At 47.7% G+C, this 11,810-nt stretch overlaps 1 protein-coding gene and 1 pseudogene across 5 annotated transcripts; one reads left to right on the top strand and one right to left on the bottom strand.

Annotated features, from left to right (window-relative positions):
- Positions 1-202: 202 nt before the first annotated feature.
- LOC117998296 (sialic acid-binding Ig-like lectin 14) lies at positions 203-5,727 on the top strand. Of its 5 annotated transcripts, XM_034987037.1 has the most exons (8): positions 207-409; positions 492-863; positions 1,088-1,363; positions 1,543-1,590; positions 3,797-4,054; positions 4,160-4,295; positions 4,433-4,503; positions 5,456-5,542. In XM_034987037.1, exons 1-7 carry the CDS (start codon positions 373-375, stop codon positions 4,500-4,502), a joined length of 1,197 nt encoding a protein of 398 aa, XP_034842928.1. In that variant the 5' UTR covers positions 207-372; the 3' UTR covers position 4,503; positions 5,456-5,542. The 5 variants fall into 5 exon arrangements, with proteins under 5 accessions (XP_034842927.1, XP_034842929.1, XP_034842928.1 ...); XM_034987036.1 differs by lacking the exon at positions 4,433-4,503 and having other exon boundaries at positions 203-409; positions 5,456-5,727; XM_034987038.1 differs by lacking the exons at positions 3,797-4,054; positions 4,433-4,503 and having other exon boundaries at positions 203-409; positions 5,456-5,727.
- Positions 5,728-9,747: 4,020 nt separating this feature from the next.
- LOC117997977 overlaps positions 9,748-11,810 on the bottom strand; it is a 7,708-nt pseudogene continuing 5,645 nt past the window's right edge.

Raw genomic sequence — 11,810 nt, 5'->3', positions numbered from 1 at the left:
CCTCTCCTCTCTCATGCTGTTTCTCTCTCGCTCGCTCTTTAATAAATAAATAAATAAAATCTTTAAAAAAATAAAAAAATAAAAAATAAAAACCACGTTGCCCTGGGAAAGGGCCATAATAGTTCTGGGGCCTTGTCCCCCTAGACAAGCCTCTCACCATCTGCAAATGGCAGGGAGGCAAGACGGGATGATTTCTCAGCCCCCACTTCACCTCCCATGGCCCGTGCTGACGAAGTTCCCCTTCTGTGGTGACCACAGCTCTGTCACACCCGGCTTCCTGTTGGGGCTTCCTTGGCCTCACCCTCCATTCGGGCCATTTCCTTCCCTGACAGAGGGACCCGAACCCGGGCTCCTGCCCTGGCCCGTGCAGACATGGGGCCCCTGCTGCTGCTGTCCCTGCTGTGGGGGGGTAAGTGGGCCAAGGGAGGGGGGCTGGCTGGGCACAGGTGGGAGTGGGCTGGAGCCGCAGCTGAGCCTCCGTGTCCCCCCAGGGTCCCTGCAGGAGGATCCAGGGTTCGAGCTCCGAGTGCAGGACTCAGTGACGGTGCAGGAGGGTCTCTGTGTCCACGTGCCCTGCTCCTTCTCCTACCCCCGGAGCCCGTGGTATTCCCGTGAGAAGCCCTACGTGTACTGGTTCCGGAATGGGGACAGCCGTTATCTTGTGGCTACAAATGACCAAAGGAAAATGGTGATGATAGAGGCCCGGGGCCGATTCCACCTCATCGGGAACCCCTGGGACAACAACTGCTCCCTGAGAATCAGAGAGGCCAGGAAGAGTGACCAGGGAGTCTACAAGTTCCGAATGGAGAGAGACAACGTGAAATATAATTACAGAGATAAGAAGCTGATGGTGCAGGTGGCAGGTCTGGCAGGGGCCCCAGAAGAGGGCTCTGGGACGTGGAGACCCCCTCATAGAACAGGAACCGGACACTGGAACATTCCTTGCTCCAGGTCTTGGGGCTGGGATGGTGGGAAGAGGTATGGGGGCCCGGGGTCAGCTTGTGCCCTGAGGCCCTGGTCCCTCTCAGGGTCACACTCTGGGTCCCCACCTCCCCGGGGCCCAAGCACCTCCCTCTCTCCTCCTCAGCCCTGACACAGAAACCCGACATCCACTTTCCGGAGCCCCTGAAGTCTGGCTATCCCACAAACCTGACCTGCAGTATGCTGGGATCCTGCGAAGAGGGAAGACCTCTCACCTTCTCCTGGGTGGGGGATGCTCTTGACTCGCTGGACCCCCAGACCCTCCACTCCTCAGTGCTGACCCTCACCCCGAGGCTGCAGGACCATGGCAGCAACCTCACCTGTCAGGTGCACCTGCCAGGTCAGGACACCGTGGAAAGAACCATCAGGCTCAATGTCTCCTGTGAGTGCTGGAGGGATGGCTGGGTCCCTCAGGGCAGTGGGGGAAAAAGGCATCAGTCCCCGGATACTTTTCCTGGGGGACATTGGGGGAAGTCACAAAGCCCATCCCTTCCACTTATGGGGCTCCTGGAACAAAGGGCAAAAGCCCACCCTGCCCCTCACCATATCTTTCCTCCTCAGACGCTCCGCAGTTGATGACCACCCGCATTTTGCAGAGAAACTACACAGGTAGGAAGGATCCTCTCTTCCCTGGGGCTGTGATGGGAATGGGGTGTGCCTGCTCAGGGCTCAGGGCTTGAAGACGAGACTCTCCCTCTCTCCTCAGCCCCTGGGTCTGTGTCTGCCCCCACCCACCTCACTATTGTCTCCCATTGTGGACCCAGGATTGCTTTCAGTTGCTGCCTCTTCTTTTCTCTAGTTTGTGTGTATTATGTATGTTTTATTTTAATTGAGTTCTAATCGACACATAAGAGTGTGTAAGTTTCAGGTGGACAACATAATGATTTGGTATTTGTGTTTATTGCAAAATGGTCACCACAACAAGTCTACCTAACATCCCTCACCACACATAGCTACAAATTTTTTTTTTTAAAGATTTTATTTTTTTGACAGAGACAGCGAGAGAGGGAACACAAGCAGGGGGAGTGGGGGAGGGAGAAGCAGGCTTCCCGCAGAGCAGGGAGCCCGACGCGGGGCTCAATCCCAGGACCCTGAGATCATGACCTGAGCTGAAGGCAGATGCTTAATGACTGAGCCACCCAGGCGCCCCCCAATTTTTTTTCCTTGTGATGAGAACATCTGAGAGCTACTCTTTTAGGGACTTTCAAATATACAATATAGCGCTATTAACTATAGTCACCAAACTGCGCATTACATCCCTTGACTTATTTATTTTATAACTGGAAGTTGGTGCCTTTTGACCTCCTTCCTTTTTTCATTAGCTTTAGAGTTTATGGTTGTTTTCCTTTTTAAATGATTTATTTATTTATTCACATTAGAGAGATGGGGAGAGGGGCAAAAGGAAAGGGGGGAGGGACTTCTAAAAAATATTTTATTTATTTATTTTTGAGAAAGAGAGAGAGAGTATATGAGTAGGGGGACAGGTAGAGGGAGAAGAAGACTGCCTGCTGAGCAGGGAGCCTGATGCAGGATTCGATCCCAGGACCCTGGGATCATGACCTGAGCTGAAGGCAGACGCTTAACCGACTGAGCCGCCCAGGCGTCCTAGAGTTTATGTGTAATTGTAGTAAAACAGACACAATGTAAAACTTATTATCTTCACCATGCAGCGGTGTTGAAGGCTTTCGCAGTGTTGCGACCGGTCTGCAGAGCTCTCTCCATCTTGCAGAACGGAAACTCTATGCCCATCATGCACTGACTCCCCAGCCCCTCCCCAGCCCCTGGCAGCCACCCTTCCAACCTCTGTCTCTGTGATTTTGACTGCTCCAGGTTCTGCTCCCTACGCTTCAATTTGTGTCTGCACTCCTTCATCGCTGATCTAGTCATTTTCTGTAGGACCCTTCGATGTTCCCAGTCCCCGTAGCTCCACCCTGGACCCCTGCTGCTCTCTGTGCCCACTTTCCTGGGCATCCTCATTCTGTCCCATGTCTCCACTTGTGACCCCATCCCTATTCTGACCCTATCCTGGTGCCTCCCACGACTTTCTAGCTGGCCACAGATGAGACATGTAGCTGCCTCTTGCGGGTGCCTCTCTGTGTCCGCTACTTAGCCCCGGGGCGGGGGTAGGGGGCCTGGCCACCACACTAGATAACTCCCCTTCTCACCAGCTGCACCCCATGAGTCAGCGAGTCTCGAGAGCTTCATTTCTCAAATCATTTCCCTCTTCTTGCCTTTGGCCCCAGACCAGCTCCAATCTTATCCTGGACCCTGGACTATTGCCTCAGCATCCTCCTCAGCCTCCCTGCCTCCTGTTTAATCTCTCTGGCGCAGGCCCCCCTTGGCCCCAGCAGGGTCTTTCTAGACCCAGCACTGATTTGCATTTCCCCTACTCATAGCCCCTACTGCTTCCCAGTAACCTCAGGGGAAAGCCCAATGCCCTCAGCCCGGCACTCAGAGCCCCAAAATTTCTGACTCTGCCTTCTCTCCCACCGTGATCGTGCCTCTGGTGCTCCCGGTCCTCCCTGCCAAGTTACAGGTGCAAGTGCGCTTCCCCTCATCTACCAGGCGGTTTCAGATTCTTGGCGCATGTCCGCCAGAGCTGCCCGCCCACCACTCGCCCTGCCCACTGCAGCAGAGCCTCCTTCTCTCTGGTGGCCCGACTTGACCACCAGAGTCATTGCCCCTTCAGCCATGATTAGCCGACTCCTTAGCCCTTGTCACATGGCCCTGTCTTCCTATTTCTGGCTCTATGGGAAGACGGAGGGAGAGCTGGACCTCTCGGCTCCACCCGCTTTGTGGTGAATCTCTTACCCAGTCCTGAAGACACCGTGCAACCACACGTCACTGCCTGTCTTGGAGGGCCAGTTCCTGCGCCTGGTCTGCATCGCTGAGAGCAACCCCCCCGCCACGCTGAGCTGGTCCCGGGAGGGAAAAGCCCTGAGCCCGTCCGAGCCCTCAGCACCTGGGGTCCTGGAGTTGCCCCATGTAGGGGTTGAGGATGAAGGGGAGTTCACCTGCCAGGCTCAGCACCCGCTGGGCTCCCAGCACGTTTCCTTCTGCCTCTTTGTGCAGAGTGAGTTGTAATACAGTTTCTGGGGGTGGTCAGTCTGGTCAGGTGTTTGGGGTGTAGAAGGGACTGGGGTCTGGGGAACTTCATCCTCTGGATCCCCTTCCGCAGGAACCCCCTCTTCTTGCAACTGTGTGACTGAGAAGCAGGAGGGCTCCTGGCCGCTGGTCATCACCCTGATCAGAGGGGTCCTCATGGGGGCTGGCTTCCTCCTCACCTATGGCCTCACCTGGATCTACTACACCAGGTGAGCGGGCCTGTCCCTCTCCAGGGAAGTCTGGTGATTGGCTCCTGAGTTCCAGGTGGTGCTGAGCTGTCCCACCCTGCCTGGAGTTAGAACTAAAGTGGTAGCTCTCTGATCTGAGACCCGTGTTGGTTCTGCAGGTGTGGAGACCCCCAGGGAGTGGGGCTGAGAGGCCTGATTGAGCCTCCTTCCTTCTCAAGACAGGACTGAGGTGTGGACCTGGAGCCCAGGGGGACAGATACGGGATGTCATGGTCAGGCTCTTCCTGGAACCTCTCAACTCAAACCTTCTCAGTTGTACCCCTGGGAGTTTAATTTGGGGAGGTGAATGAGCGATGACCTGGAGAGGCCAACCCCATCAGAAGAAGTTACTGCTTTCCCAAGGAAACGTGGCATGCCACGCTATGCAGGGCCACAGGGGAAGAAGCACTACGTCTTGGTTGGGAGGCAGAAGCAGGTGCAGGAGAAGCCTCGAAAAAGCCTTTCCTGGGTTTTGTGTAGGAAAGGCAAGGCCAAGAGTATAGCTCAGGATCAGCTAGTTTGAGTAATTCTGGGGGGCTTTGGCCTATAGGGGTGGGTCTAGTTGTCTTATACCTATCCTTGGTGATTTAGGGCAGGGTGTGTGAGTTAGAGAAAAATGGTGTTTGGGGGCCCCTGGGTGGCTCAGTTGGTTAAGCATCTGCCTTCAGCTCAGGTCATGATCCCAGAGTCCCGGGATCGAGCCCCTCATGGGGCTCCCTGCTCAGCGGGGAGCCTGCTTCTCCCTCTGCCTGCCGCTCCCCCTGCTTGTGCTCTCTCTCTCTCTCAAATAAATAAATAGGGTGTTTGGGGGACACGGGCTGGGGATTGGTTGGTTTGATCTGAAAGGTGGGCTCCTGGCAGAGCACTTTGCCCTCTTTAAGAACTGGCTGGCCCTGGGTGGTGCGGTCTCTCCCCAGAGGGCAAGCTTTTTAAGACAAAGGAAATAAAAAATCTAATACACACCTCCACTGATCCGCTCAGCCTGCCTCTCCTTGCTGGTGCTGCCTCCCACACCCCTCCCACCCTCCTCCTCTCCAGCCCCAGCCCTGCCCCTGCAAAGGGAGTTCCCCTGGCTTACTTCCCAGGACCCAGCAGTTACCTGCTTAAACCCTGAGTTTCTGGTCTCCCAAACTTCCTTCTCAGTGTGGACAGCCGTACACAGGAGAGTCAAGAATACAGCTTTTCTTTCCCAGATGAAAGACACCTACCTCATAATAATTGCTACAGAACATCACATTTAATTATAAATAAAAGTTTTATTAAAAATGCAACATTAAAATTGATTTTACTGTTTAATGTCTCTGTGGAAGTTTCTAGAGCAAATTTATATCTTAATCGTGTATCCTTTTTTGTTGAGCATGTTCCAAAGAAGACTTTTAAAAAAAAAATATTTTATTTATTTATTTGACAGAGAGACACAGCGAGAGAGGGAACACAAGCAGGGGGAGCGGGAGAGGGAGAAGCAGGCCTCCCGCCGAGCAGGGAGCCCGATGCGGGGCTCGATCCCAGGACCCTGGGATCATGACCTGAGCCGAAGGCAGACGTTTAACTGACAGAGCCACCCAGGCACCCCATGTGCAAAAGCTTTTTATTTTGATGAAGTCCCAATAGTTCATTTTTGCCTTTGTTTCCCTTGCCTTTAGAGACAATCACCTTTAGGAACTCTCCCACATATTGTGTTGGGTTGGCAGCTTTGTGTTCTCTACAATTATTAAGTGTGGGAGATCCAGTCACCTTCTGTGGTTGTTAAATTTGAGCAGGATGCAGGATTTGCTGTACTGGTTTGTACCGTAAAACTGAAATCTGCTGCTGTGATCTTAGAAGACAGCCAGGTGCAGGGCACTTGGGTAACTCAGTCAGCGAAACTTATGACTTCAGCTCAGGTCATTATATCAGGGGCCTGGGATGGAGCCCCATGTAGAGTTCTGTGTCAGGCTCTGCACTCAGCGGGGAGTCTGCTTGTCCCTTTCCCTCTGCCCCTCGCCCCGCCAATGCGCGTGCTCTCTCTCTCAAATAAATAAAATAAAATCTTTTTTAAAAAAAGAAATGTTTATTTTGGTAAAGTCAACATAACACAAAATACCGTCTTGGCTATTCTGACCATTTTAAAGTATACACTTCAATGGTATTAAGTACATTCACCCTGTTGGGCAACCATCACCATCATCTATTTCCAAAACTTTTTCATCTTCCCAAACTGAAACTCTGTACTCAATAAACAATAACTCTGCATTTCCCTTCCTCCCAGCCCCTGGCAACCAACATTCTACTTTCTGTTCCTATGACTTTGACTGCACCATGTACCTCATCTAAGTAGAATCGTACAACATTTGTCATTTTTTGTCTGGCTTATTTCCCTCAGCATACTATCCACAAGGTTCACCCATGTTGTAACCTGTGTTAGAATTCCTTTCTTTTCATGACCGAATAATATTCCATTGTGTGTATACACCACATTTTGATTATCCATTTATCCACTGATGGACACTTGGGTTGCTTCCAGCTTTTGGCTGTTGAGAATGAAGTTGCTGTGAACATGGGTGCACAAAGATCTGTTTCAGTCCCTGATTTCTATTCTCTTGGGTATCTACCTAGAAGTGGAATGGCTGGAAGTATCGAGATTAGAACTTTCAAATGTGAACGTCGGGGTGGGGATGTGAATTCATTTGGGTATTCTGGAGAACTCTTTAGTGCTATCCTCTGTAGCTGATTAAATGCCTACTTCATGATGGAGCAATTCCATTTCCACCATGAAAAAAAGTGTTTGTCCTCCTTTTTTCATTGAAAAATCCATATCAAAATTATAAATAAAAGCCAAAAACCAGAAACAAATGCAGTCACTGTATTTTATTTATTTATTTTTTAGATTTTATTTATTTATTTGGCAAAGAAAGAGCACAAGCAGAGGGAGAGGGAGAAGCAGGCTCCCCGCTGAGCAAGGAGCCCGATGCAGGACTCAATCCCAGGACCCTGAGATCATGACCTGAGCCGAAGGCAGCTGCTTAATCGACTGAGCCACTCAGGCGTCCCGCAGCCATTCTATTTTAGAATAAACAACTTGAATGATATTCACACATGGAATACTAATTAAAAGCAAAAACAAGACATACAAATGGCCAACAGACACATGAAAAAATGCTTCACATCACTCGCCATCAGGGAAGTACAAAGCAAAACCAAAATGAGATACCACCTCACACCAGTCAGAATGGCTACAATTAACCACTCAGGAAATGACAGATGTTGTCGAGGATGCAGAGAAAGGGGAACCCTCCTACACTGTTGGTGGGAATGCAAGCTGGTGCAGCCACTCTGGAAAACAGTATGGAGGTTCCTCAAAAGGTTGAAAACAGAGCTACCCTACGACCCAGCAATTGCACTACTGGGTATTTACCCCAAAGATAAAAATGTGATCTGAAGGGTCATGTGCACCCCAATGTTTATAGCAGCAATGTCCACAATAGCCCAACTATGGAAAGAGCCCAGATGTCCATCGACAGATGAATGGATAAAGAAGATGTGGTGTATATATACAATGGAATATTATGCAGCCATCAAAAGGAACGAGATCTTGCCATTTGCAATGACATGGATGGAACTGGAGGGTGTTATGCTAAGTGAAATAAGTCAATCAGAGAAAGACAATTATCATATGATCTTGCTGATATGTAGAATTTAAGAAACAAAACAGAGGACCATAGGGGAAGAGAGGAAAAAATAAAAGAAAAAGAAATCAGGGAGACAAACCATAAGAGACTCTTAATCTATAGGAGACAAACTGAGGGCTGCTGGAGGGGATGTGGGTGAGGGGGTGGGGTAACTGGATGATGGACATTAAGGAGGGCATGATATGTAATGAGCACTGGGTATTATATAAAACTGATGGAACACTGACCTCTACCTCTGAAATCAATAATACATTATATGTTAATTAATTGAATTTAAATTAAAAAATATATATTTAGAAATTTTTAAAAAAGGTGATGGGTCATTGTCATGTGCAAGCTGATGTCCTTTCCCCCAGCAGGAGAGCAGAGCCTTCTTCCCTGCATCCCCAGCACCAAAGGCAAGTATAATTTGTGTAAGAGATATATTCCAAGACTCCCCTGTGGATGCCAGCAACCAACGGTAATACCAAACACTATATATACTATGTTTTTTCTATATCTACAAACCTATGATAAAGTTAAATTTATCTATTAGGCACAGTAAGATATTAACAACCATAACTAATAACAAAGCATAACTATAACAATAGACTGTCATAAAATTTATGGGAATGTGATCTCTCTGTCTCTCCCTTAAAATATCTTATTGTGCTGTCCTCACCCTTCTTTTTGTGATGATGTGGATGATGCCCACGTGATAAGATGAAGTGACGGGAATGACGTTGGCTTGTGACGTAGTGCTAGGCTCCTTCCTATTGGCCTTCTGACGGGGTCAGCAGAAGGAAAAGCCTCTGCTTCCAGACCACAGTTGACCACAGGGGAACTGAAACCATAGCAGGTCAAACTGTGGATCAAGGGGGTATAGCTGTCCTGCTGAGCAATTTTGCAAAGTGATTGTGCTCATCTGCATTCTCACCTGCAGGGTCTGAGGAGTTCTGGCTCTCCACATTCTCTCCAACACTGAATAAAATTAGTCTTTCAATTTCAGCCACCCCGACGTATGTAGATGCATTGTTGTTGTTGTTTTAATGGGTCTTAATGAGAACGGTGACCTATGTCTCAGGATTTTATTTTTTATCTTCTCTCTTTGGGAGAGTCACCTCTGGTGTGCTTTTGGCTTATTTTCAAGTTTATTTCATGCATCGTGTAGCTTGTATCTGACTTCATTTTGAGTTAGTCTTCCTATTGGGATCAATCACCAATGATCAATGAGTTAATCAACCATGCCTATATAATGAAACTTCCATAAAAATCCAAGAGGACTGAGTTCAGAGAGGTGCCAGGTTGGGGAACCCATGCCGGTGTGGGGAGACTGCCACGCCTGGAGAGAGCGTGGAAGCTCCGTGCCTTCTCTCCATGCCCGGCCCTGTGCATTTCTTCTATCTGGCTGTTCCTGAGGTACATCTTCTTGTAATAAGCCAGTAATCCAGTAAGTAAAATGTTTCTCTGAGTTCTGTGAGCCGCTCTAGCAAATGAATCAAATCTGAGGATGGGTCCCCGGCAACTTCTGATCTGTAGCTAGTCCCACGCCTGGAGAGAGCGTGGAAGCTCCGTGCCTTCTCTCCATGCCTGGCCCTGTGCATCTCTTCTATCTGGCTGTTCCTGAGGTACATCTTCTTGTAATAAGCCAGTAATCCAGTAAGTAAAATGTTTCTCTGAGTTCTGTGAGCCGCTCTAGCAAATGAATCAAATCTGAGGATGGGTCCCCAAGAACTCCTGATCTGTAGCTAGTCGGTCAGAAGTTCAGGTAACAACCTGGATTTGCAACTAGCATCTGAAGGGGGTTATGGGGGTGGGAGGGAGGCTTGTAGGACCGAACCCTTAACCCATGGGATCTGATGCTATCTCCAGGTAGGCAGTGTCAGAATTGAACTGAATTGAATTCTCGGACAACTGCTGGTGTCTAAGAATTGCTTGGTGGTGGTGGTGGGAACTCCTCCCCACCTCTACATTTGGAATTGGTCTCAGAATACCAAAGTAGATAATTTACATTCATTTTCTTGTAGCAAGGCTTCAAAACTGGTGTGTTCTACCCTTAGAGCACACAGCCTTATAGCTACCTTTCAGGTGGTCAATTGCCACCTGTGTGGCCATATTGGACAGCATGGCTCTAGAACATAAATCTACAAGTGCAATTGCTGGGTCACGATTCAGCACTTCCTCAGTTTATTAGAAGATGCTATTCTCCCCTAAAGCACTTGTATGCTCAAACTCACAACCCCAAGTTCAAGAGTCTCATGCTCTACCCTGAGCCAGTCAGGCGCCCCTACTTCAATATAAATTTTTTTAAAGGAATTTATTTTTAAGTAATCTCCACATCCAATGTGGGGCTCAAACTCACAACCCCAAGATCAAGAGTTGCATGTTCTACTGTCTGAGCCAGCCAGGCACCCCTTCAATATAAATTTTATAGTGACATTATCAAGTTCCACAAAAATCATCAAGGGGATTGGGTGATATATTGCTCTGATTCTGCATATTAATTTAGATTCACTTGACATTTATACAATATTGTTTTAACCCCATTACCATGACATATTTTTCTATTTACTTACATCTTTAATGTCTATTAATACAGATTTTAAAATTCCTCCATTTAGGTGGTGTACATCATTATATTTTTGTTATATACATCTCTAAATAGATATATTCCAAGTATATTGATTTATGATGCTATTGTCTATGGCATCTTTTTTTTTTTAAGATTTATTTATTTATTTGAGAGAGAGAGAGAGAGAGTGGGGAGGAGGGGCAGAGGGAGAGCGGGAGAGAGAATCCTCAAGCAGACTCCCTGCCAAACGCCGAGTCCGACATGGGACTTGATCCCAGGACCCTGAGATCATGACCTGAGCCCAAATCAAGGCACCCAGGCACCCCCATGGCATCTTTTTTTAAAAAAAAAATTTTAAAGATTTTATTCATTTATTAGAGAGAGAGTGAACGAGAGAGAGAAAAGGAGAGAGAGCACAGTAACGGGGAGGAGGGGGGAGAGGCAGAGGGAGAAGGAGAAGCAGACTCCCCACTGAGCAGGGAACTGGATGTGGTCTTGATCCCAGGACCCTGGGATCATGACCTGACTGGAAGGCAGAAGCTTAACCAACTGAGCCACCCAGGTGCCCCCCATGGCATCTTTTATAAAATCCTATTTAAAAAAATTACTGTGATATGGAAATGGAATTAATTTTTGTAATTTGATTTTGTCTCTAGTAACCTTGCTAACTCTCTTATTAAGCCCCAAAATGTATCTGCATATGCTTTTGGGTTTTTCTACATAAAGATGTCTTTTTTCTTTTCTTTTCCTTTCCGTGCTTTCCTTTCCTTTTCCTTTCTTTTCTTTTCAATTCTTATACCTTTTTCTTATTTTTATTGCCTTACTACACTGGGACTTCATGCTACTCCAAACAGTATGCAGTTTTCTGAAGACACCCTTTATCTTGTTGGGGAAGTTCTCTTTCATTCCCAGTTAGCTATGAGTTTTATCATGAAGGCGATTGAAATCACCCAATGCTTAATAATTTTTATCTCTTGAGATTTAATTGGTCAAGGGCCAATCATGAAAATAGAAGCCATGCTATGTGTTTCAGCAGAGGGAATTTAATATGAAGAATTTGTTATGCAGATGTTGGGAGGTGAATGGAGCCCTGCCTAGAAGTCTTGGACCACTTTAAGTACCTGGCTTGAGACTTTTTTTTTGGTCTTTTTAAATATTTTTTATTGAAATACATTAGACATATATCATTAGTTTTGAGTGTACAACACAATGATTCAGTATTTGTATATATTAGAAAATGAGGGCGCCTGGGTGGCTCAGTTGGTTAAGCGACTGCCTT

This window comes from Mirounga leonina, unplaced genomic scaffold (genome assembly GCF_011800145.1).
Source record: "Mirounga leonina isolate KUSES-001 unplaced genomic scaffold, KU_Mleo_1.0 Mir_376, whole genome shotgun sequence".
Classification (NCBI taxonomy): domain Eukaryota; kingdom Metazoa; phylum Chordata; class Mammalia; order Carnivora; family Phocidae; genus Mirounga; species Mirounga leonina.
The sequence above is the reverse complement of the archived record's forward strand: the minus strand, read 5'-3'. Positions and strand labels throughout refer to the sequence as shown.

Coding starts and splice junctions, on each gene's coding strand:
- LOC117998296 (XM_034987036.1), top strand. CDS start 373: ATGGGGCCCCTGCTGCTGCTGTCCCTGCTGTGGGGGG. Junction 864..1,087: donor GCTGATGGTGCAGGTGGCAG/GTCTGGCAGGGG, acceptor TCTCCTCCTCAG/CCCTGACACAGAAACCCGAC. Junction 4,296..5,455: donor ACCTGGATCTACTACACCAG/GTGAGCGGGCCT, acceptor CTTCCTTCTCAG/TGTGGACAGCCGTACACAGG.